Source organism: Cetorhinus maximus, chromosome 18 (genome assembly GCF_964194155.1).
Source record: "Cetorhinus maximus chromosome 18, sCetMax3.hap1.1, whole genome shotgun sequence".
In the NCBI taxonomy this organism is placed as follows: Eukaryota; Metazoa; Chordata; class Chondrichthyes; order Lamniformes; family Cetorhinidae; genus Cetorhinus; species Cetorhinus maximus.
This window is the reverse complement of record NC_135896.1, coordinates 77,849,293-77,871,445: the sequence shown is the minus strand read 5'-3', so window position 1 is coordinate 77,871,445 and position 22,153 is coordinate 77,849,293. Positions and strand designations below refer to the sequence as shown.

Here is a 22,153-nt window from a genome sequence, read left to right as displayed (position 1 = left end):
CGAGTACCACCCCAATGGTAACAGGTAGCGCAGAGGGTATAGAGGAGGAACTTAGAACAATCACCATCATAAGAGAAAATGTACTGAGCAAACTATTGGGATTAAAAGCTGACAAGTCCCCAGGACCTGATGGCCTACATTCCAGGGTCTTAAAGGAAGTGGCAGCGGAGATAGTGGATGCATTGGCTGTAATATTCCAAAATTCCCTGGATTCTGGAAAGGTTCCAGTGGGTTGGAAAAATGCTAATATAATGCCCTTATTCAAAAAGGGGGGGAGGCAGAAAGTAGGAAACTATAGAAGTTAGTTTAACGTCTGTCATTGGGAAATTGTTGGAATCCATTATTAAGGAAGTAGTAATGGGGCATTTGGAAAGTCAAAATGCAATCGATCAGAGTCAGCACAGTTTTATGAAGAGTAAATCATGTTTGACTAATTTGCTAGAGTTCTTTGAAGATGTGACAAGCAAAGTGGATAATGGGGATCCTGTAGAAGTAGTATATCTGGACTTCCAGAAGGCCTTTGATAAGGTGCCGCACAAAAGATTAATACACAAGGTAAGATCACACGGAGTTAGGGGTAATATATTAGCTTGGATAGAGGATTGCCTAACCAACAGAAAGCAGAGAGTCGGGATAAATGAATCTTTTTCTGGATGGCAAGCTGTAACTAGTGGGGTGCCACAGGGTTCGGTCCTTGGGCCCCAACTATTTACAATCTATATTAATGACTTGGATTCAGGGATAGAAGGTACTATAGCTAAATTTGCAGATTACACCAAAATAAATGGGAAAGTAAGTTGCAATGAAGAAATAAGAAATTTACAAATGGGCCAAAATTTGGCAGATGGAGTTTAACGTGGATAAGTGTGAGGTTATCCATTTTGATCGGAAGAATAAAAAGGTGACTTATTATTTAAATTGAGAGAATACTTCAGTGCAGATGGATCTGGGTGTCCTCGTGCATGAATCGCTGAAAGCTAGTACGCAGGTACAGCAGGTAATAAGGAAGGCAAATGAAATTTTGGCATTTATTGCTAAAGGAATAGAATACGGGGAAGTGTTGTTGCAACTGTACAAGGCATTGGTGAGACCACACCTGGAGTACTGTGTACAGTTTTGGTCCCCTTACTTGAGGAAGGATGTAGTTGCATTGGAGGCGGTTCAGAGGAGGTTCACTAGATTGATTCCAGAGATGTGGGGCATGTCTCATGACGAGAGATTGAGCAGTTTAAGCCTATACTCGCTAGAGTTTAGAAGGATGAGAGGAGATCTAATTGAGGTATATAAGATGCTAAAGGGGATAGGCAAAGTAGACGTGGAGCGGATGTTTCCCCTTGTGGGGCATTCTAGAACGAGAGACCATAGTTTTAGGCTAAGGGGTGGTAGATTTAAATCAGAGATGAGGAGGAATTACTTTTCTCAAAGGGTCGTGAATCTGTGGAATTCACTACCTCAGAGTGCAGTGGATGCTGGGACGCTGAATAAATTTAAGGGGATAGACAGATAGTAACGGGTTGAAAGGTTATGGGGAGAGGGCGGGAAATTGGAGTTGAGGCCGAAATGAGATCAGCCATGATCGTATTGAATGGCAGGGCAGGCTCAAGGGGCTGAATTGCCTACTCCTGCTCCTAGTTCTTATGTTATGATTTCACTCACGCATTCTTTTGATCTCCATCCATGTTCTCACTCACTCTCATTGAATCAATTACTCATTCCTTCTTTCACTCAGTAACTCGCCCCTTTTAGATTCAGATCCACTTACTCCCTTACTGTCATTCACTCCAACTCAGTCTCATATTTTCTTTCAATCACTCTTGTATTCAATCACTCTCACTGACCATAATTTTGTTGGGCTGATGGGGGTCTTGCCCACCAGTCGGAGAACCAGTGGGAACCTCTGTCAGTTCTGTGCGGGAGGTCTGATGGAATCAAGTGCTCTTCACGCGCTTAAGTGGCCACCAGTGGACGTTACCGCAATTGAGAACCCTGGCGGCGGAAGCCCTGTCCACTACGAACTTCCAGCCAATCAGAGGCCAGCAACTTCACATGCCACCAGCGCTAGCAGCAGTGGTGGCTGCTGATGGCACTGCACTCACCCAAGGCCCAGGGTCATGGTCGGACCCCAGGCCAAAGGTGAGTGAGGGTGGGATGGGGGTTCATGGTGTGGAGGGGGGTGCAGTCAGAGGCAAGGGCTGGTGGTGACTTTCAACAACCACCCCGCTGCCTGATGCCAGGTCCCTCAATGGAGCACAGAGTGCCTAATAACAAGGAACACCACCCACCCACCCCTGGGAGGCTGCTGGAAAACCCAACAGGGTTTGCTGAATGGCCTTCCCAGAGTGTGGGAGACCCACGCGGCCTCCATTTTTGCCCTGGGTAAGCACTTAATTGCAGTGGGGTCAGGAATAATGGGTGTCAATTCACTCAATAATGAGCTTTATTAACATCCCACCACCAGCTGCATGGAATACTGCTTCAGCCTCTTCCACTCTCCCACTTAAACAGGGACGATTTTGCTGCCGCTGGGAGATTAACACAGGGCCTCTCCCACAATTAAGTGGGCCTGGCCACCATGTTTCCCACCCACTCTAAATCACACATTCTTGTGTACTCATTCTTGCTCAGTAACTCACCACAGTTATCTGAGGGAGGCACGATCTGTAACTAGATTCCAGGGTGCGAGTGAACTTAAGAACAAAAGAAATATGAGCCAGAGTAAGCCATTTGGCCTTTTGAGCTTGTTCTGCCATTCAACAAGTTCATGTCTGATCTTCTACCTCCACTTCACCTTCTCCATTATTCCCATATTCCACAATTCCCTGAATATTCAAAAATCTATCAATATCTGTCATGAACATACGCAATGACTGAGTATTGTTTTTATTCATTCATGAGATGTCAGTATCACTGGCAAGGCCAGCGTTTATTGCCCATTCATAATTGCCTTTGAGAAGGGGATGGTAAGCTGCCTTCTTGAACTGCTGCAGTCCATCTGGTCTAGGTACACTTACAGTGCTGTTAGAAAGATGGTTCCAGGATTTTGACTTAGCGACAGTGAAGGAACTGCAATATAGTTCCAAGTCAGACTGGTATGTGGCTTGGAGGGGAACTTGCAGGTGGTGGTGTTCCCATACATCTACTGCCTTTGACCCTCTAGGCGGTTGAGGTCACAGTTTTGGAAGGTGTTGATAGAGGAGCCTTAGTGAGTTGCTGCAGTGCATCTTATATATATGGACACACTGCTGCCACTGTGCATTGGTGGAGGAGGAGCAAATGTTAAAGGTGGTGGATGGGATACTGATCAGGAGGGCTGCTTTGTCCTGGATTGTGTCAAGCTTCTTGACTGTTTTTGGAACCACATTCACTCAGGCAAGTGGAGAGTATTCCATCACACTCCTAACTTGTGCCTTTTAAATGGTGCTGTTGAAGAAGCCTTGGTGAGTTGCTGCAGTGCATTTTGTAGATGGGACACACTGCTGCCACTGTGCATCAGTAGTGGAGCAATGGGCGATGAAAGTGATGGATGAGCTGCCAAACAAGCAGGCTGCATTGTCCTGGATGGTGTCGAGCTTCTTCAGTGTTGTTGAAGCTGCACTCATCCAGGAAAGTGGAGAGTATTCCATCGCGCTTCTGACTTGTGCCTTGTAGATGGTGGATAGGCTTTGAGGAGCCAGAAGGTGAGTTACTCACCACAAAATTCTCAGCATCTGACCTATTTTTGTAGCCAGCATTTGTTGCCAGCATTTGTATGGCTGGTCCAGTTAAGTTTTTGGTTAATGGTAACCCCTTGGATCCTTGATGGTGGAGGATTCAGTGATGGTAATGCCAATGAATGTCAAAGGGAGATGATTAGATCCCCTCTTGATGGAGATGGTCATTTCCCAGCAGTTGCATGGTGCGAATGTTACTTCCACTTTATCAGCGCAAGCCTGAATGTTGTCCAGGTCTTGCTACATGCAGGAATGGGCTGGTTCAGTATCCACTTCTGAACTCATGATTGAGGCAAGGTCAATAATGAAGCAACTGAAGATGGTTTGGCCAAGGACACCATCCGCAGGAACCCCTAAAACGATGTCCTCTGCTGAGATGATTAGCCTGCAACAACCACAACCATCTTTCTTTGTGCTAGCTGTGACTCCAACTAGTGGAGAGTTTTCCCCCTGATTCTCATCAACTTCAACTTTGCTGGGCTCCCTGATTCCACACAGTCAAACTCTCCCTGGATGCAGAAAAGAAACAGAACGACGCGAAGAGGCAGGTTAGGTGACCTGAAAGAGAAATGCCATTGTAAGAGTGTGTTCCAGGGAGCAGGACACGGGACGGGGGCAGGGAGAAGGTCCCAAACCAGGGAGGGGGACAGGGAGTGGTCCCAAAAGGAAGTCCCAGGCAAGGGATAAAAGCCAGGCAACAGGAATGGGGCCCCTTATGTGAAGTTAAAGAAAGGTGCAGAGTAATAGACTCCAAATTCAAGAAGGGGCTACAGGAAGCAGACTTTGAGTGAAGTGGGCGTGAGAGGTATCGTGAAGATCCGAGAAGGTAGCCAAAGATTGGTGACTCAGTGCTGTGGGCCACTGGGGCAAAAGTACTGCTTTGGCGCAGTAATGTTCTGCTTGACACAGCCGAAGATCTGAGATTGTGCATGGAAAGTGAAGCTTGACTGCACTCTGAGATCCAGGAAAAAGAATCTCAGAAGGCAAGACTGAAACCCTGCGAGGTGGGTCATTGTTGAAGATGTCTGAGTGGGAGCGACTTTTGAAGAGAATTCCAAGGCAAGGTCTTCAAATGTGGAGATTAGAAAACCTTTGTGAAAAAGACAACATTTCAGTGAGATTGGTTGGCTCACAATATGACAAACGTTTGAATGGGTTGTTGAGAAATCCATGAAATTGGGTTTGGTCGCATCTATTATTTATTCTGTAGTGTGGTGTGTTTGACTAGAAGTTCACCTGTTAATTCATATATACCTCATATCCTGAATGGTAGAGTATAAGATTGATACTGTAAATTGGTTTATCTTTCTGAACTTGTAAAGTAAAGTTTATTTTTATTTGTTCATACCCCATGGAATCTTGTGGCTTTATTCACTTTGTAAGCGTCTTGAATCTCAAACTTTATCTACTTTAAACAAAAAGTATTGGTCCCTAACCAGATTTCCCCCAATGTCCCAGGGTCTGTCCAAGGATCATAACATGTAGATTGAAGCAAATTGTGATGTTGTTTACCTCAGGAGGCGACCGAGATAGATCATCCACTCAGCACTTCTGGCTGAGGTAATTGCAAATGCTTCAGCCTTGTCTTTTGCATTAATGTGCTGGACTCCTCCATCATTGATGACGGGGATAAGTGTGAAGACTCCTCCTCTGGTTAGCTGTTCAATTGTCTACCACCATTCGTGACTGGATGTGGCAGGACTGCATAGCTTTGATCTGGTCCATTAGTTGTGGAATCGCTTAGCTCGGTTAATTGCATGCTGCTTTTGCTGTTTAGCATGGATGTTCTGTGCGGTAGCTTCACCAGCTACTAGGGTCCAGGATTCCAAACATCCACAACTCTGAGTGAAGAACTTTTTCCACATCTCAGTCCTAAATGGCTGGCCCCAAATTTTGAGACTTTGACCTCATGTTCTGAATTCCCCAGTTTGGGGAACATTATTGCACCATCTACCCAGTCAAGCTCCTTAGGAATTTTATATGTTTCAATTAGATCACCTCTCATTCTAAATTCAAGTGAATATAGGTCAAACTCCTCAACCACTCTCATCCCAGGAACCAGTCTAATGAACCTTCACTGCACTCTAGAACAAGAATGTTCTTCCTTAGGTAAAGAGATCAAAACTACACTCAGTACTCCAGGTGTGGCCTCACCAATGCCCTATATAATTTTGGTGAGACTTTATTACGTTTATACTCCGATTCTTTTGTAACAAAATCTAACATACCATTTGCCTTCCTAGTTGCTTATTTACCTGAATGTTAACTTTCTGTAATTCATGTACAAGGCCACCAAGGCCCCTCTGAATACGAACCAGTCTTTCCCCATTCAAAAAATATTCTGCTTTGTTATTTTTCCTATCAAAGTGGATAACTTCACACTTCGTCACATTATATTCCATCTGCTAGTTCTTGCTCGCTCATTCCTTCTGACTTCCTCCCTCTCTGTTCTGATATATCTCTCCAACTTGATTCCACTCCCTCATTCCCCTTTTGCTCTATGGAACTGCAGAGACAGACCCTACCCTCGCTAGCAGCACTGTAGCAGCAGCCCTAAGTGAAAGTCCGTTCCCAAAATTGGTGCCAAAGTTTGGGCCAGGATATAAAGCCAAGACTCCTACCTCGAACAAACCCTGCTGATCTCTGCTGCTGGGACCATCTGCCTATGATTCATTTTCATTTACCTTTTGTTTACCTTTTACCATTCCTTTTGTTAACAATAAAGGCTGTCTTTTAATATAATAGAACACAAACCTGCAGAAAAATCAACCAAGCCTCCTGATTGTACTCAGTGCTATATTGATGGCCAATATGTCATATGAAATGAAGGTGTTCATTCACTGGATCTCTCGTAGCTCTAAATGTTTTACAGGTTGCACAGCCTTGATATGAAGCCCATGGGGTGAAAGGGACAATCACTGTATGGATATCGCTGAGGTAGTGGCATAGTGGTATTGTCACTGGACTGGTATTCCAGAGGCCCAGGGTAATGCTGTGGGGACCTGGGTTCAAACCTCACCATGGAATTGGTGAAATAAAAATCTGGAATTAAAAGTCTGATGATGACTATGAAAGCATTGTTGACTGCTGTAAAAAAAACCCTATCTGATTCACTAATTGCCTTTAGGGAAGGAAATCTGCCATCCTTATCTGGTCTGGACTACATGTGACTCCAGGCCCACAGCAATTGGTTGACTCTTCAATGCCCTCTGAACATGGGCAGTTAGGGATGGGCAATAAATGCTGGCCTAGCCAGTGATGCCCTCATCCCATGAGTAAATTTTAAAAATGCAACTGGATAAGGGACAAAAGCAGAGATTAATGGTGAAGGGTTGTTTCACAGGCTGGAGAGAAGTATGCAGTGGTGTACCCCAGGGGTCAGTTTAGGATCACCGCTCTTATATATTAATTGCGTGAAATTGGGATATTATTCAAATTTTGCAAACTCAGAAATGTAGCAAACAATGAAAAAGGTAGTAACAGATGTCAGGAGGAGGTCAAGGTGAAATAGGCAGACATATACCAGTTGTAATTTTGGTATGAAGCATGAAGAGCAGCAATATAGACTAGGATATAGGAAAAGACAGATCTGGAGCTTTGTGCACACAAATCTTTGAGTATGGCAGATCAAGTTGGGAAAGCTTTGAAAAAGGCACATAGGATCCTTGGCTTTATAAATAGAGGCATAGAGTACGAAAGCAAGAAAGTTATGCTAAACATTTATGAAACGCTGATTAGGCCCCAGCTGGAATGTAGTGTCAAATTCTGGGCAAAACAGTTTATGAAGGAGAGGGTGCAAGAGATTTACTAGAATGGTAGCAGGGAAGAAATATCTCAATTACACAGAGGTACTAGAGAAACTGAGGTTATTCTCTTCAGAGCAGATAAAGTTAAGGAGAGATTTAGTGTTCAAATCATGAAGAGTTTGGATAGAATAATTAAGGTAATTGAAAGAAGAACCAGAGGTAAAATGAGAGAAAAAGAAATTGCACAGCGTATTGTATGATCTAGAATACACTGCCTGAAAGGGTAGTGAAAACAGATTCAATAACTTGCAAAAGGGAATTAGATTAATACTTGAAAGGGAAAGATTTACAGGGTTAAGGGGAATGAGCAGGGGAGTGGCACTAGCTGAATAGCTCTTTCAAGAGCCAGTAAGGCATGATGGTCTGAAGGGTCTCCTTCTGTGCTTTATCATTTTATGGCCGGGATCTTCCGTGCCCGCCGACGTCGCATGTGCTCGGTGGCGTGAGCGGACAATATGGCGAGAAGGCCAAAAATCAGTAGTTTGCGAACGTCCGCTCCACTCACCGATGGCGGGCCACGCTCCCCACCATTGGATGTGGGGATCCTCATTGTAATACATCAGCATATCATTATAAAGCCAGCCTGCCGAACTTATCCCCCTCCCGTTGGATCGTCCACCCACGTTGGAGGAAAAACATGCCGACATGTTTCACAACAGCATATATAAGGCATGCACTTGGTGGGCTGCACTTCACTCAGGACTTCAAGGTTTGTTTGCCTATCTTGCTTCAGTCAGCACTCGCTCATCAGCGCCAGGCTTCACAGACAGCACCACATCACTTTTAGGGGGGCTCACAGGCAGGTCTCAACCTACCAGATCAGGGATATGTGGGTGGCTCTTCAACGGCTGCAGGGCAAGCTCTTGCTTGGGGAAGGGGGAGAAGTGGCCTCAGCAAGGGAAGAGGCTGCAGGACGAGAGATGTACTGAGAAAGAGGGGTATCCCAGAGTGTGTGTGGGGGCAAGTGGCTTCAAGATGGTGAGGGCTGAGGAGGCAGTCTCCAAAGGAGATGAGGCCAGATGGACATGTGAGAGCATGTGTGTAAAAATGGGGAGTGATGCCCCTTGAGCTGGCAGTAAGTGAGATGCCAGTGAATGTGTGAGGGACTTGAGTGTATGAGTTTAGAGTGATGAGATGCTTGCCATACCCTGGCTGCACAGATGAGATCTTTCATCCTCTATCTGCATTGGATGGCCAACCTCTTCTGTGCAACATTGGCACTGATCATCAATGCCACTGCCTACCAAGCCAGAGTGGTAATGTAGCTGCCCCTCCTGCGGCCAAAGCAGGGGTAGAGAACATCACAGCAGGCCTCCACAGCATCCCAAGGATTGCTCAAGGGCTGCAGTCTTCTTGCCTTTCGGGGCCATGTCTTCTTTAATGCAGTCCTGGGCTGGAAGCACTGAGCGCGGCTGTACTTAAAATGTTGTGCCTGGCGTGAAGAAGTGATGAGGTGACGGTGTGACAGGCAAATCGGAACCCATCTGCCATTGAAACGACGTGTATTCTAAGAATGCATAATTAATGCAGCAGGTTTGTGATGATATGGCATGAAAACCCGCCATTGCGGCTGACGGGTAAAATGTTGTTTTACCTGCCCGCTACCACATTTAGTGCAAATCTGGGATGATTCTGCTCTACAATTATGTAAAAGGAGAAACATGATGAGAAAAGCTGTGGGACTCAGCTCCACAGCATTCAGTTCTTGAGCGCTTTGGGCAGCATTTTGCCTCCAAAATGGCATCTGCAGCGCACGCATGCATATGCACGCACATTTCTGATGCTAGACATGTCAGACATCATTTTCATGAGGGCATTAGCATGCGTCCAGGGAAGAGTCTGACGGAAGAATGCAGAGTAGACAGTTCATGATGTCACTTAGCTTGTAACATTGATTTGACTCCAGCTGTGCCATTTTGGGGCTCCCTTTGTCCTCACCTTCCACCTGACCAACCTCCGTATTCAAAGGCTCATCCTCCGCCATTTCTGCCAACTCCAGCTTGATGCTGCCATCAAACACATCTTCCCCTCACCTCCCCTGTCAGCATTCCGAAGAAATCTTTCCCTCCATGACAACCTGGCCCACTTCTCTATCACCCTCAACACCTCATCCCCTTCCCACAGCACCATCCCATGCAATCGCAGGAGGTGTAACACCTGCCCCCTTACCTCCCCCCTCCTCACCGTCCAAGGCCCCAAATACTCCTTCCACGTGGGGCAGCGATTCACTTGCACTTCTTTCAATTTATTCCACTGAATTCACTGCTCACAATGCGATCTCCACCATATTAGGGAGACTAAACGAAGACTGGGTGACTGTTTTGCAGGACACCTTTGTTCAGTCTGCAAGCATGGCCCCAACCTTTCTGTCACTTGCCATTTCAATTCACCATCTTGCTCTCACGCTTACATTTCTGTCATTGGCCTGCTACAAGGTTCCAGTGAAGCCCAATGCAAACTGGAGGAACAGTACCTCATCTTCCGATTAGGTACTTTACAGCCTTCTGAACTTAACAACTTCAGACCATGAGCTCTGTCCTGCACTTTGATGTTTTCTCTTTCCATCCGCTCCCCCCACCACCCCACCACCCCCCCACCTCCGCTTCAAGTGCCAGTCTGTTTCTTGTTCTCATGTTTTGCTTTCAGAAAGTGCTGACCCTTGTTCTGCTATTAACACATTCTGCTATCTGGCTTTCAGATAGCGCTGACCTTTTTGCTACTATTAACACAGTTTTGGTCTTTAATACTATAATTACCAGTCCCTTTGTCTTGTGTCAATGACATATTTGTCATTTAATCTCTCCTGGCCTCCAACCTATTGCTGACCTTCTATTTTGTTCCACCTGCTCCACAATCCCACCCCCCATCACCACCATTTTTCAACAGCATAAAGCCCATCAGCTCTGAAGAAGACTCACATGGACTCGAAACGTTAACTCTGTTTCTCTCTCCACAGATGCTGCCAGACCTGCTGAGTTTTTCCAGCATTTTCCTTTTTTTCCAACTTTGCCTTTGCTCTGTTACTGACAATCACAATGTCCTTTTGGCCACAATGTTAAAATAAAAATCACTACAAGACAAACATTCCAAACCAAATTTATAAATCAAGCCATGTCATATTGCACACAAAAGTCAGCTAATTAGCCTTGTGCATCCCTTAGTGCTTGTCTTTTGTATGCCTTTGCCTAATCTAGTGCTCCTGCACAGACCTACCAGAGTGGCTGCAGCATGGCTGGTGGAAGGCTGCTGACGTTCAGTGGATGAAACTGCAGATAGCCTTGTAGGGTGACCTCAAGCAGCTTTGGCCCTAAAAGGCTCAGAATATACCATCTCAGCCTGAGCGGCAGCAGTTGGAGCTCGCTAACTAACAGGCAAGAGCAAGGGCACTGATGGAATGACACTGCTGGGCAGGTGAGTGCTGTTATACTGAGAGAGGACAGCAGTTTTGTGCTCATGGTGCCACTGTCACTCCCCCAGAACAGAACAGTTTTTCAACAGTCCTAGCAAAGTGTTGAAGCACAGGTTGCTGGACTGCTGTAACACATTGCAAGCCCATTTGAACACTGATATCTGCTCCTGTGATGGCAGCAGTGACTGCTGGTACAGGACCCCAGCCATGGGGCCTGTTTGTACACCTACAAATGGACTTTATACAAATGCCTAAATGTATGGGATATAATTATGTTTTAGTTATAGTATGTTTGTTCTCGCGATGGGTGGAGGCATATCCCACCTGATGGAATGATGCTATTATTGTTGCAAAACTGTTGTTGCGTGAATACATACCCAGGTTTGGGAAACCAGAGATTTTATCAAGTGATAATGGACCTCATTTTATCGCTAAAGTGATGAAGGAACTGTTGAAGGCCTTACAATGCAACCATCACCATTCCTGCCCATACCACCCCCAGTCTACTGGGGCGGTGGAAAGACAAAGCGATATTCTGAAAAACAAATTAGCTAAATTATGTGAGGAAACCGGTTTGAAATGGCCTGAAGCTCTACCCCTGGCGCTCATGACTATGCGCTCTTATCCTAACCGTACCACCTCCCTTTCTCCTTATGAAGTTGTAATGGGATGTCCTATGTGCCTCCCAGTGGTACCACCTTTGTCTGCTAGGGAAATGGACATCCACGCTATGGATGAGGGAATGATTGCATACTGTATAGCGCTTACTAATTCTCTCAAAAGCTTGCATACGCAGGTATTGGAGCTCAGAAAAAGCCCACCATTGAAGACTGCCATCAATACCAGCCTGGGGATCTAGTCCTGGTAAAGACCTTCAGGAGAAAGAACTGTTTGGAACCTCGATGGGAGGGGCCTTTCCAAGTCCTGCTCACCACCCATATGGTCGTGAAGGTTGAAGGACGACCCTTGTGGATCCAAGCATCGCACATCAAGCGGACGCCGACCTTGGACGGAAGTGCTTGTGCAGGAATTTTAACTGAGCCATCAGAATGCTGACTCTGATTTGGTTCCTGTCCTGCGTGGTCCTTGCGGGGGCATAGACTACCAATTCTGCGGTTCAACGAATGCAGGCCGTGGCCTCGCAAGTTAATCGGACTAAATGTTGGATTTGTACTCATTTTCCTGTTGACCCCTCCTCCTCCAAGATACATTTTCTGGCTTTCCCCTCAGATTCCGCATGGTCCTTAGGTTATACAGGGGCCCTCATCCATCAAGCGCCCATTTGGAGACGGGAGCCCACCTTTGTGGTTGTTAAGGGGCTGGCCTGGCTATGCATCAGGAGAAATTATACCAAGGGTAGTACTCGAGTGGACGAGCTGCCATTGGGTTCCTGTGCCTACCTTGCTGATTATTACCGGGAGGGCCGATTCCGGTTTCACAACCAATCTGGTCCTATGACTACCTTTTGGGAGTGCACGGCCAATGAGCTGGTGTGTCTTTCACAGGTCCCGAGATCTGAGGATAGACTCACATACTTTAATGGGGGTGGATGTGATTGCCAACGATCATACAATCTCACCTCAAATAATTCCACCTCCACCTGGACTTCTAATGGCTACTACACTGAAGAATCTGGGCCTTGCAACTACAACAATCTGTATGGTTGCCCTGACTTGCTGGCCCTGCGAGCATTGCAGCTCAGTCAGACCTGCCGCGTCTGCTGGTATGACCAGATGAATTCCTCTTTTGTCTGGGACCGGCTTAGCTTTTGCCAAAATTCCACTTATTGGTACCCTAACCTTGTTCGCAATGGCTCATTCTGGCTTTGTGGAAACAGGGCATACAAAACCCTCCCTGTCAATTGGGCAGGCACCTGCACCATTGGCTATATTGTCCCTGAGGCCTTTGGGGTCAAGAGCCTTACTATTCACTCTCTCCACAACCATCTAGGGCCTGTGAAGCGTCATAAATGATCAACCTGGAACCCGCTTGTCACCTGCAACACCGGATTCCATAAATTTGTCCAGGCCCTCATCCCAGGTCTAGGGGTCTCAGAGCTGGAAAAGGCCATTATTAATATTTCCGCTACAATGGAACTTATTGAGAATAAGACTGTTGACGCCATTCAGAGTCTGTAGTTGGAAGCTAAGTCCCTTTCCAAGGTTGTCCTCCAGAACCGTATGGCCCTGGAGTTCCTGCTAGCAACGCAGGGGGGAGTCTGTGCAGCTATTAATGAAACATGTTGTTTTTACATTAACAAGGACCAGAGGATTGAGACTGATGTACATTTCATTCAGGACCAAGTGCGCCTCCTCCATGCAATTGCCCAGGGGAAATCCTTTGACTGGTGGGGATGGCTCCCTAATATCGGTGGGTGGTTTGGGGGCCTTTTCAAAAGCCTCCTCAAATACCTTGTCTTGCTCTACTCATTGTTCTGTATGCTGTTATCCAGCTCGTCCTCTGTTGCATCCGCTCTGTCTGCTGACTACAGAACCTTCAGAGACCTGGTGGCAAGCCAGTTATCTATTCCCTCCCTCTCCTTAGGAATCAGGATTCCACTGAGGATGAAGCCCGACGGCTAGGATACATAGAACTTGGCTAAGGGTGGTGGGTTGTCCTTGTAGGACAAAAGGGGGGGAGTGTGGTGGCCTAGGCAACTACGGGGAACCCATTTAGTGCAAAAAGGGTTAATGGGGAAATTGAATTATATGCCTAGGTTTGAGAGAAAAATACTGCAACCTTGAGAACAATATCATCTTGTCTGACCACAGTTGTAGGATGAGCCCTGAGACATTCCATTTTGTTCTTTCTCAGGCCGAATGTAATCAGGATCATGATAAGCATTTACATAAGCACAACTTCTGTTGTGCTGGGAATGAAAATTTCCTGAAATATGGATTGGTCAGTTAACTTATGCAAATAAGCGGATAGGTTTGTGCAAAATTTACAGATTGGCTGTAAAAATGCTTTTAACAGGTCTGCGTGTATTCTGCTACGAGATGGTACAATAGCTCTCGTGTTGTCTCCCTTGTGCACAAGTAATAAATGGGGTTTCTAAGTACTAAATGATGCTTTGGTGTGATTAATCTCTGACAACAGGAGTTTCTTACACGTTTTTTAACATCTAGGCTTTGTCATACATGTTACATCAAAGAGCTACAAAATTCGTAAATACAAGCTAAATTATCAAATTGAAAGTTCTTGAAAAAAAGTGAAGGAATCTGCTGATTGGCTTAACTGGAAAAGATGGGATCTAACTGTTGTATTTGGAGTAGCACACATCTTCCAACGTTGTGCTGTAAGTTGAAGAAATTACTCATCTTAAATAAATTCACAATTGATATCCTTCTAATGAGCAAATTTTAAAGAAGTGTTTTCAGAGTCTTAGAGCTATCATTCCTCAGGTCTTCTGCAAGATGACATGAAAACCCATTAACACTGCTCACTGCAATGGATCTAGAATTTCAAATGGAGGAGGTGTGGTATTTCTCCTCAGGATGCTGAAAATCAATTTTTTTTTAAAATCACATTATGAGCAGTGGCAGGCCTCTTCATTCTGTTTGTTACACACCTACTGCCATCCAAAGCAATGTTGAATGACATGATGCAGTAAAAGCAAGGAGAGCAGTGTAAAATGTGAAGAAGAGGTACAACGATGTCATGGCTATGGTACTGAATTAATAACCACAATTAGTTAATTTGTGATAATGAATTCAATAAACCAATAAATAATTTGAAGAGAAGCACCAGAAAAAATTAACATGGTTACCTGATTGTCAGAAAAACGCAATTGGTTCATTAATATCCCTCAGGAAGGCACCTTACCACCCTTACCCAGTCAGGCCTACATGATACTCAAGGGCCATTTGTCGTACAAAGATTCAAAGCTCTCTACCAACACTACTGCAGAGTGACTAGAGATGAGCAATAAATATGGCCTTGCCAACACTGTCCAGCTCATGAAACAAATTAAGTTATTGGAAGAAAATCTGAATGTACAACTTCCGAAAAGAATCAAGGGCCTGTATTAACAATATTTCAAATTCAATTATTGGCAAAAGGTCTTTCAGCATTAACCTGATGATATGACCATTTGAAGGGTGGAGAAATTGTCTGTAATACCATGATGAGACTTTGCAGTGATGTAAAAGAGCACTTCAAGAAATGCTCCCAATAGTCTCTCCTTGCCGAAAATGCGCCCTGCATCAAAGGTATTTACTGAATGATCAAACAAAAGAAATATGCAAAGTGGTCCTTAGAAATAGGAAGCTTCACCAGAATAAATGCAAAAATTTGTATTTCTTTTCTGTCTATTGATAACTGCTGGAAAAAAGGTGGAAAACTGAAACAGATAAATAAACTCTTAGTCGTCAAGCAACAGTTTATTATTTCTCAACATTTCTGTGAACTGAGAAGCAAAACAGTTTACAACAAATTTTGGGGAAGAATCTGAACAGATATACCAATGTAAATCTTGAGAGTTGTGCAGGAATATTTTTGCTTTTTAACATTCTTAATTTGCTATGTAGCAGCTGGCTTACGTCTTGCTCATGTACCATTTTTACAAAGTGAACAACAGTGAAAACATTCCAAATAATCTAACTGAGTTGATTTCAATGTAGCCTGAATGCAGCACTCAATGAGATGCTCAGGAATACTCAGGAAGCAATCATAAGAGAAGTGGAAATTGAATTGAGTCATCATTTTTAAATTTCTCAGAATTGAGGCTTGAGTTTAACATGAGACTGCTCAACCCAGGAAAATCTAAGTCTAAGCTGCTTCCTAAACATTGGAGTTCAGGGCCTTTGTGTTACTGAGCTTCAAAATTCAAGTTGTTAATGTAAACTAGAAACCACTCAGATTCCAAAAACAATCCCTGGAGCACTCTGCTCAGCACTTCCCCATCCTGGCACAACTCTAAGAACTCCCTATTGCTCCGCATCTTTTAATCATCCTCTTATCCATTCCCAGACTATGCCTCAAATTTCTATCATCTTAAGATTGGTCCAGTTGAGTATCCTTTTCTTAAGAAAGTAAAGCCTAAAGTATCACACAAGACCAAATGGCATTAGATGGCCATACACATCAACGTCATAGGCAGTGGATGTGAACTAAGTAGTAGAACGTTTACACTTGTGGTAGAATGAACAGCCATACTCCAATATTTTAAGTGTATGTTGTTTTGTTAGCTGATGACAACTGAAAGGAAATATTTATATCAAGACGGAATTTGCTGTGGTGTTACACTGAGGTTAGAATTGGCATCTTGTGCAGGTCAGCACATGTGGGCCTCTCTGGGTGGAAGGATTAAAAGTAAAAGCTTTAGGTTATAGGTCAGCAAGATGGAGAGTATGTTCCAAATATACAACAAAGAAGATAATTCCAAGACACTCACCTAACCTGGTCAACCCCTGTATTTTACAGCACCATGAAACTTTCCATCATTGCAAGCACAGGAGATGCAACACCTGTCTTTTTACTTCCTTCCCTCCTACCAGCCAGAGCTCCAACATTCCTTCCAAGTGTAACAGCTATTTATTTGTACTGCTCTCAATTTAGAATACTATGTTCACTGCTCATGATGCTGTCTCCTTTACATTGGGAAGACTGAACGCAGATAGGATTACTGCTGTGCTGAACATCTCAGTTCAGTCTGCAAATGTGATCTCAAGCTTCTGGTTGCTTATCATTTTAATTCTCTACCCCTCTCTCACTCTGATCTCCTACACTGTTCTAATGAAGTTCAATATAAACTCAATGAAGAAAAAGCACTTAATCTTTCCATTTTACAGCCCCATGGACTCAACACATAATTTCAGATTATAACCACTGCCACCATTTCTCCACAGATGCTGTCTGACTTCCGGAGTATTTCTAGCATTTTATGTTTCATTAGAAAAATTGGACAGGAATCTATGAAAAGCACTCTTCTGGGCTGCTTCCAACATCTCGGAGCCCAACTTAGGCAGCTGCTAGCGTAAGCAAATTTTTTTGCCACCCCACTGATGGCAATCTTGTTGCCTTTGCAGCGGGGACCTCCAGCACTGCAAGAAGGCCACTTTTCAGTTTCCTCTATAGTGGGGTATGTTTCCATCAGCATAACCTATCACATGTTAGAACATTACAAGATCATAACAGGATGGAGTTGTTACGGGTGTTGATATTTAAACTACAGTTTTAATTATTTTGCAATCAGGATGTGGGAAATGTTGTCAGGGGCGCATTTACTGCCCATCCCCAGTTACTCGGGGATAATGGTATTGTCGCTGGACTAGTAATCCAGAGACCCAGGGTAATGCTCTGGGGACCCAGGTTCGAATCCCGCCACGGCGGGAATCTGGAATTAAAAGTCTAATGATGACCATGAAACCATTGTTGATTGTTGTAAAAACCCATCTGGTTCACTAATGTCCCTTTAGGGAAGGAAATCTGCCATCCTTACCTGGTCTGGCCTACATGTGACTCCAGGCCCACAGGAATGTGGTTGACTCTTAAATGCCCTCTGAACTAGGGGGCAACTAGGGATGGGTAATAAATGCTGGCCTGGCCAGTGATGCCCACATGAATAAATAAATAAAAATTTTGAGAAGCTAGTGCTGGGCCTTCTCCTTGAATTGCCACATTGTTAGATAAGGAACCCCAAGATTTGGGTCCAATAATGATGATGGAATACCAACATCCAAGTCGAGACAGTGTGTGACTTGGAGAGAATTTGGGAGCTGATGGTGTGACGTTTATAATTGTGTTTAAACTACAATCAATACTGGCTACGAAAAAAAGGATAATCACTTCTTGTTCACATCCCCCAAAGAAGGCCTGAGAAGATGTCAAACAGGCCTGGCTATCAACTCGCCGTAAATATTAGATTAACAATCGAAGATTAAAGGGACAATGTGGGGGTGGGTGGTGATTTTGACATCTGTCCTGGGTGTAATACTCTCACAATTTAACTTACACCAAATGAAATGAGTTCAAAAATTGTTGCTGCCCAGATATGGAAGAATCAGTTCGCTGCAGAAAGGTTAAATCCCTCAGTGCAAACTGGCATATTTTTATAGATCTCAGCTTAAGTTATGTAAACAGAAAATGCTGCAAATATTCAACAAGCAAGATGTGTCTATGGGCAGAGCAACAGAGTTAATGTTTCAGGTTTGTAGGCCTTCATCAGAATAGCTTAAATCAACTGCATTTGTCCAATTCTGCTCTGAAGGAGATATCTTTTCATATAATTACATAATTTTACACGGTGTCATGCCCAGTGGAGGAATGTGATGTAAGAATGTGTGTAAGATTCAAATGCTATTCAATGCGGACTCTGTATTTTTAAAAAGAGATGGGGAAATTTGAAATAATGGGCACTGCACTCTCCCAAAATGGCTGTCAGACAGTCAGGTGACTGCTGTTTGTGGCTTCTAGACAGGCAAGGATTAACTCACATCTGAACATGCTTCTGGAAAGTCGTAGAGGACCCTCCATTCAAAAGACATTTACAATGCAAAACTACCTGTAGAATTTACAACCCCTATTGTCTGCGTATGTACAAGAAGTCAAATACAATAGCATCCACCCTCAGCCTCAGTGTCTGCGAACTCAAAACTTGACAAAGAGAGGTATGAAGGAACCTGTTTATCATAAGCAGGTGTGAATGGCCACCGTTCATCCTCCATTGTGTAGCAATGGCTTTTAACTTCGAATAATGTGTGTGAATAATAGAAGTGTTGATCATGTGGTCACATGATTAAAACTGACTTCAGATAACATATTATTTCAAGGACCAGCCAGAGGCAAGTCAGTCTGGAGACCAACAGGACGTAAGAGGGGACATCTCTAGCAAGAAGAAAGAAACACTGCCTAATACAACCGTCAACCCAGGGAGTGAGAGAGGGACTAATTTGTCTTCACCTATACAGGTTTGTCTTTACAGAAACTCGGCCACAACTCCATGCGGAACCCAGAAACTTTCAACCTCCATTTTTATCTAGGAATATAGGAATCATGAGAGAAAACCCATCAGGCCTTAAAGCCTGCATCTGCAAGGACTAATTTAAACACATAATTGCTTCTTGTAATTCTGTTAATAACCTAAGTGCATGCTTCGTCTCTAGAATTCATCTGTATGTGTCTGTTGTGTGTGCACATCCACGTTTGCGGGAGTGAGTATTTTCGTTGTATTTACATTTTGGGATGTTGAGTAAAGAAACATTTATCTTTTCTCCTGATTTAAACTTACCAGAAAGCCTATCTATTATATAAAAGTCACAACACCCAAGAGGGGTTTAAAACAATCCCTCTAAAAGTATACATCTTGTTGCAAACCAGCAAGAGATGAGGGAAAAGGGGAAAGTTATCTCACCACCATCTCTCTCCCCAACCATAACAACTGTCAATCAGCTACTGTACTTTCTATCTATTCTGGCCAGTGTGTCACATTTTACAGCAAAACTCTTATGCAGATTTCTGCCCTATGTTAGCGAAAGTGAGAATATTTCTAGTAAATGTGCTTTATATTCCATTATGGTATAACACTCAACCCTTTACCTCCTCCCTCCTCACTGTCCATGGCTCCAAATACTCCTTTCTGGTGAAGCAGCAATTTGCTTGGACTTATTTCAACTTCGTCTACTATATTCGCTGCACACAATGCAATCTCCTCCACATTAGGGAGGCCAAACGCAGACTGGGTGACTGCTTCACTCAGTCCACAAGCACGACCCCGACCTTCTGGTCACTTGCCATTTCAATTCACCATCTTGGTCTCACGCTCACATTTCTGTCCTCGGCCTGCTACAATGTTCCAGTGAAGCGCAATGCAAGCTACAGGAACAGCACCTCATCTTCCGATTAGGCACTTTACAGCCTTCTGGACTTAAAATTAAGTTCAACAACTTCAGGCCATGAACTCTGTCCTCCATTTTGAATCTTTCCCCCAAGTGCCAGTTTGTATCTTTGATTTCAGAAAATGCTGACCTTTATTCTGCTATTAAGATGTACTCTGGGCCAATGGTTTATATCTTAATACTATCATTACCACTCCCTTTGCCTTGTGTTCTATGACATCTTTGTCATTTAATCTCCTCCACCCTCTAAACTATCCCTGAACTTCTCTTTTGCTCCACCCACCTCTCCCCACTTTTTCAACAGCATAAAGCCAATCACATTCCTACCTCTCTTCAGTTCTGAAGAAGAGTCATATTGAACTTGAAACGTCAACACTGTTTCTCTCCACACCGATGCTTCCAGACCTGCTGAGTTTTTCCAGCATTTTCTGTTTTTATTGCTTTGTAGTCCTGTTGGGTGAGCATAGAGTCAACTTTATCGCCTCTCATGAAGGATTGTACTCATCTGTGGCTACAATTCCAAATGCACAGATTAATCTCTAGCCCTGAACTCAACTGGGCACTCTTCATTATCAGCCTAGACGTGGAGCATCAATAGGCTTCTGACCAAAGAAAGCAGCACAGCTCAGACCAAACTTGTCCTCACCTGAATTCTACACTTATGCACATCTCTGTAGGAGTCATTGCATGGTAGTTAGTACTAGCACTATTACCTTGGTCGAGATCAGAGACTGAGGATCAAATCTGGAATAATCCTGAACAATTATGCGCTGTGTTTCACTACTCTGAGATCAAAAATCTGAGAGTTAAATGCACTCAAATATATACAATTATTTCTATTTCAATTAGGTTATATAGATTGAATTAAAATGGATAAGAAATAATGTGATCATATTCAAATTCATGTAATCATAATTAAAAAACAGATGCCACAGGACTGATTGATTTTTTGGAGAGATTCAATCCAATACAGGGACATTCTTTATTCTTTCATGGGATGTGGACATCACTGGCAAGGCCAGCATTTGTTGCTCATCCCTAATTGCCCTTGAACTCAGTGGCTTCCTAGGTCATTTCAGAGTTCACAGGGCAGTTAACAAAGAGCAGTGGATCTGCAGTCGCATGTAGACCAGACCAAGTAGGGAGGACAGATTTCCTTTCCTAAATGACATTAGTAAACCAGATGGGTTTTTAGAACAATCAATGATAGTTGTCATGGTTGCCATTACTGAGATTAGCTTTATATTCCAGGTTTATTAGTTGAATTCAAATTCCACCAACTGCTGTGGTGGGATTTGAATCCTGTTCACAGAGTATTAGCAGGGCGACTGGATTACTAGTCAGCACCATCACCCATAGCATTGATACTAGTAAAGTAGCTGATCAGACGTTCAAGTGAAAAATATTTCCTCCATGGCACACTCAGATAGCTCAATGTCCACCCTTCAGTAATGAAGCTTCAGCGTCCAGTCACATCCTAAGTTAAATTGTAGGCCTTCGATATTTAAAAGGGACTTCTTCACATTATAGGTGAAATACACTGGATTCGCCTGTCCACCTGTAGAGGGAAATGAACAAAATTATCAGTAACATTTTTAACAACAGAGTGGCAGGTATCAAAAAATACATCAACAACTTGCATTTATATAGTGTACTTAATTAATAAAACGTTCCAAAGTGCTGTATAGGAGCATTATCAAGCTAAATTTGACTCTGTCACATAAAGGTATACAGCAAGTAACAAGAAGCTTGGCCAAAGAGTTAGGTTACAAGGAGGTGTCTTAAAGGAAGAGAGAGAGGCAGAGAGCTTCAGGGAGGAATTCAAAATCTTAGGGCCTAGGCAATGATGGAGTGAGTAAATTCAGGGATAGACAAGAGGGTGGAGTTGGAAGAACACAGTTATTGGAGGGTTGTAGGAGTGGAGAAATGAAGGCTCATTGGGGAAGGAGTGAGGTGGCCCGAGGATAGAAATAAACACAAGGGTGAGAATTTAAATTTGAAGCGTGGCCGGACCGAAAGTCGGTAAGCACATGAGGTAAATGGAATTACCTGGAAAAACTCAGCAGGTCTGGCAGCATCGGTGGAGAAGAAAACAGTTGACGTTTCGAGTTCTGCTGAAGGGTCATAAGGACTCGAAACGTCAACTGTTTTCTTCTCCACCGATGCTGCCAGACCTGCTGAGTTTTTCCAGGTAATTCTGTTTTTGTTTTGGATTTCCAGCATCCGCAGTAGCTTTTAGCTTTTTGTTTTTATCTCTGAGGTAAATGGAACTTGGTATAAGTTAGAATCAGGGCATCAGAGCTTTGAATAAGCTGAAGTTTATGGAGTATGGAAAAGGGAAGGACAGACAAGAGGGCATTGGAATAATTGAGTATTGAGGTAACAAGAGCA

General features: G+C 43.8%; 1 protein-coding gene across 3 annotated transcripts in view; it reads right to left on the bottom strand.

Moving 5' to 3' along the window:
- Nucleotides 1-14,882: 14,882 nt before the first annotated feature.
- Nucleotides 14,883-22,153, bottom strand: part of LOC144693281 (neutral alpha-glucosidase C-like) — a 161,303-nt gene continuing 154,032 nt past the window's right edge. For all 3 annotated transcript variants that reach the window (XM_078563018.1, XM_078563019.1, XM_078563020.1), the window contains one exon: nt 14,883-21,320. In XM_078563018.1, the coding sequence (XP_078419144.1) occupies nt 21,208-21,320 (113 nt within the window). In that variant the 3' untranslated portion in view covers nt 14,883-21,207. The remainder of the gene's footprint in view (nt 21,321-22,153) is intronic.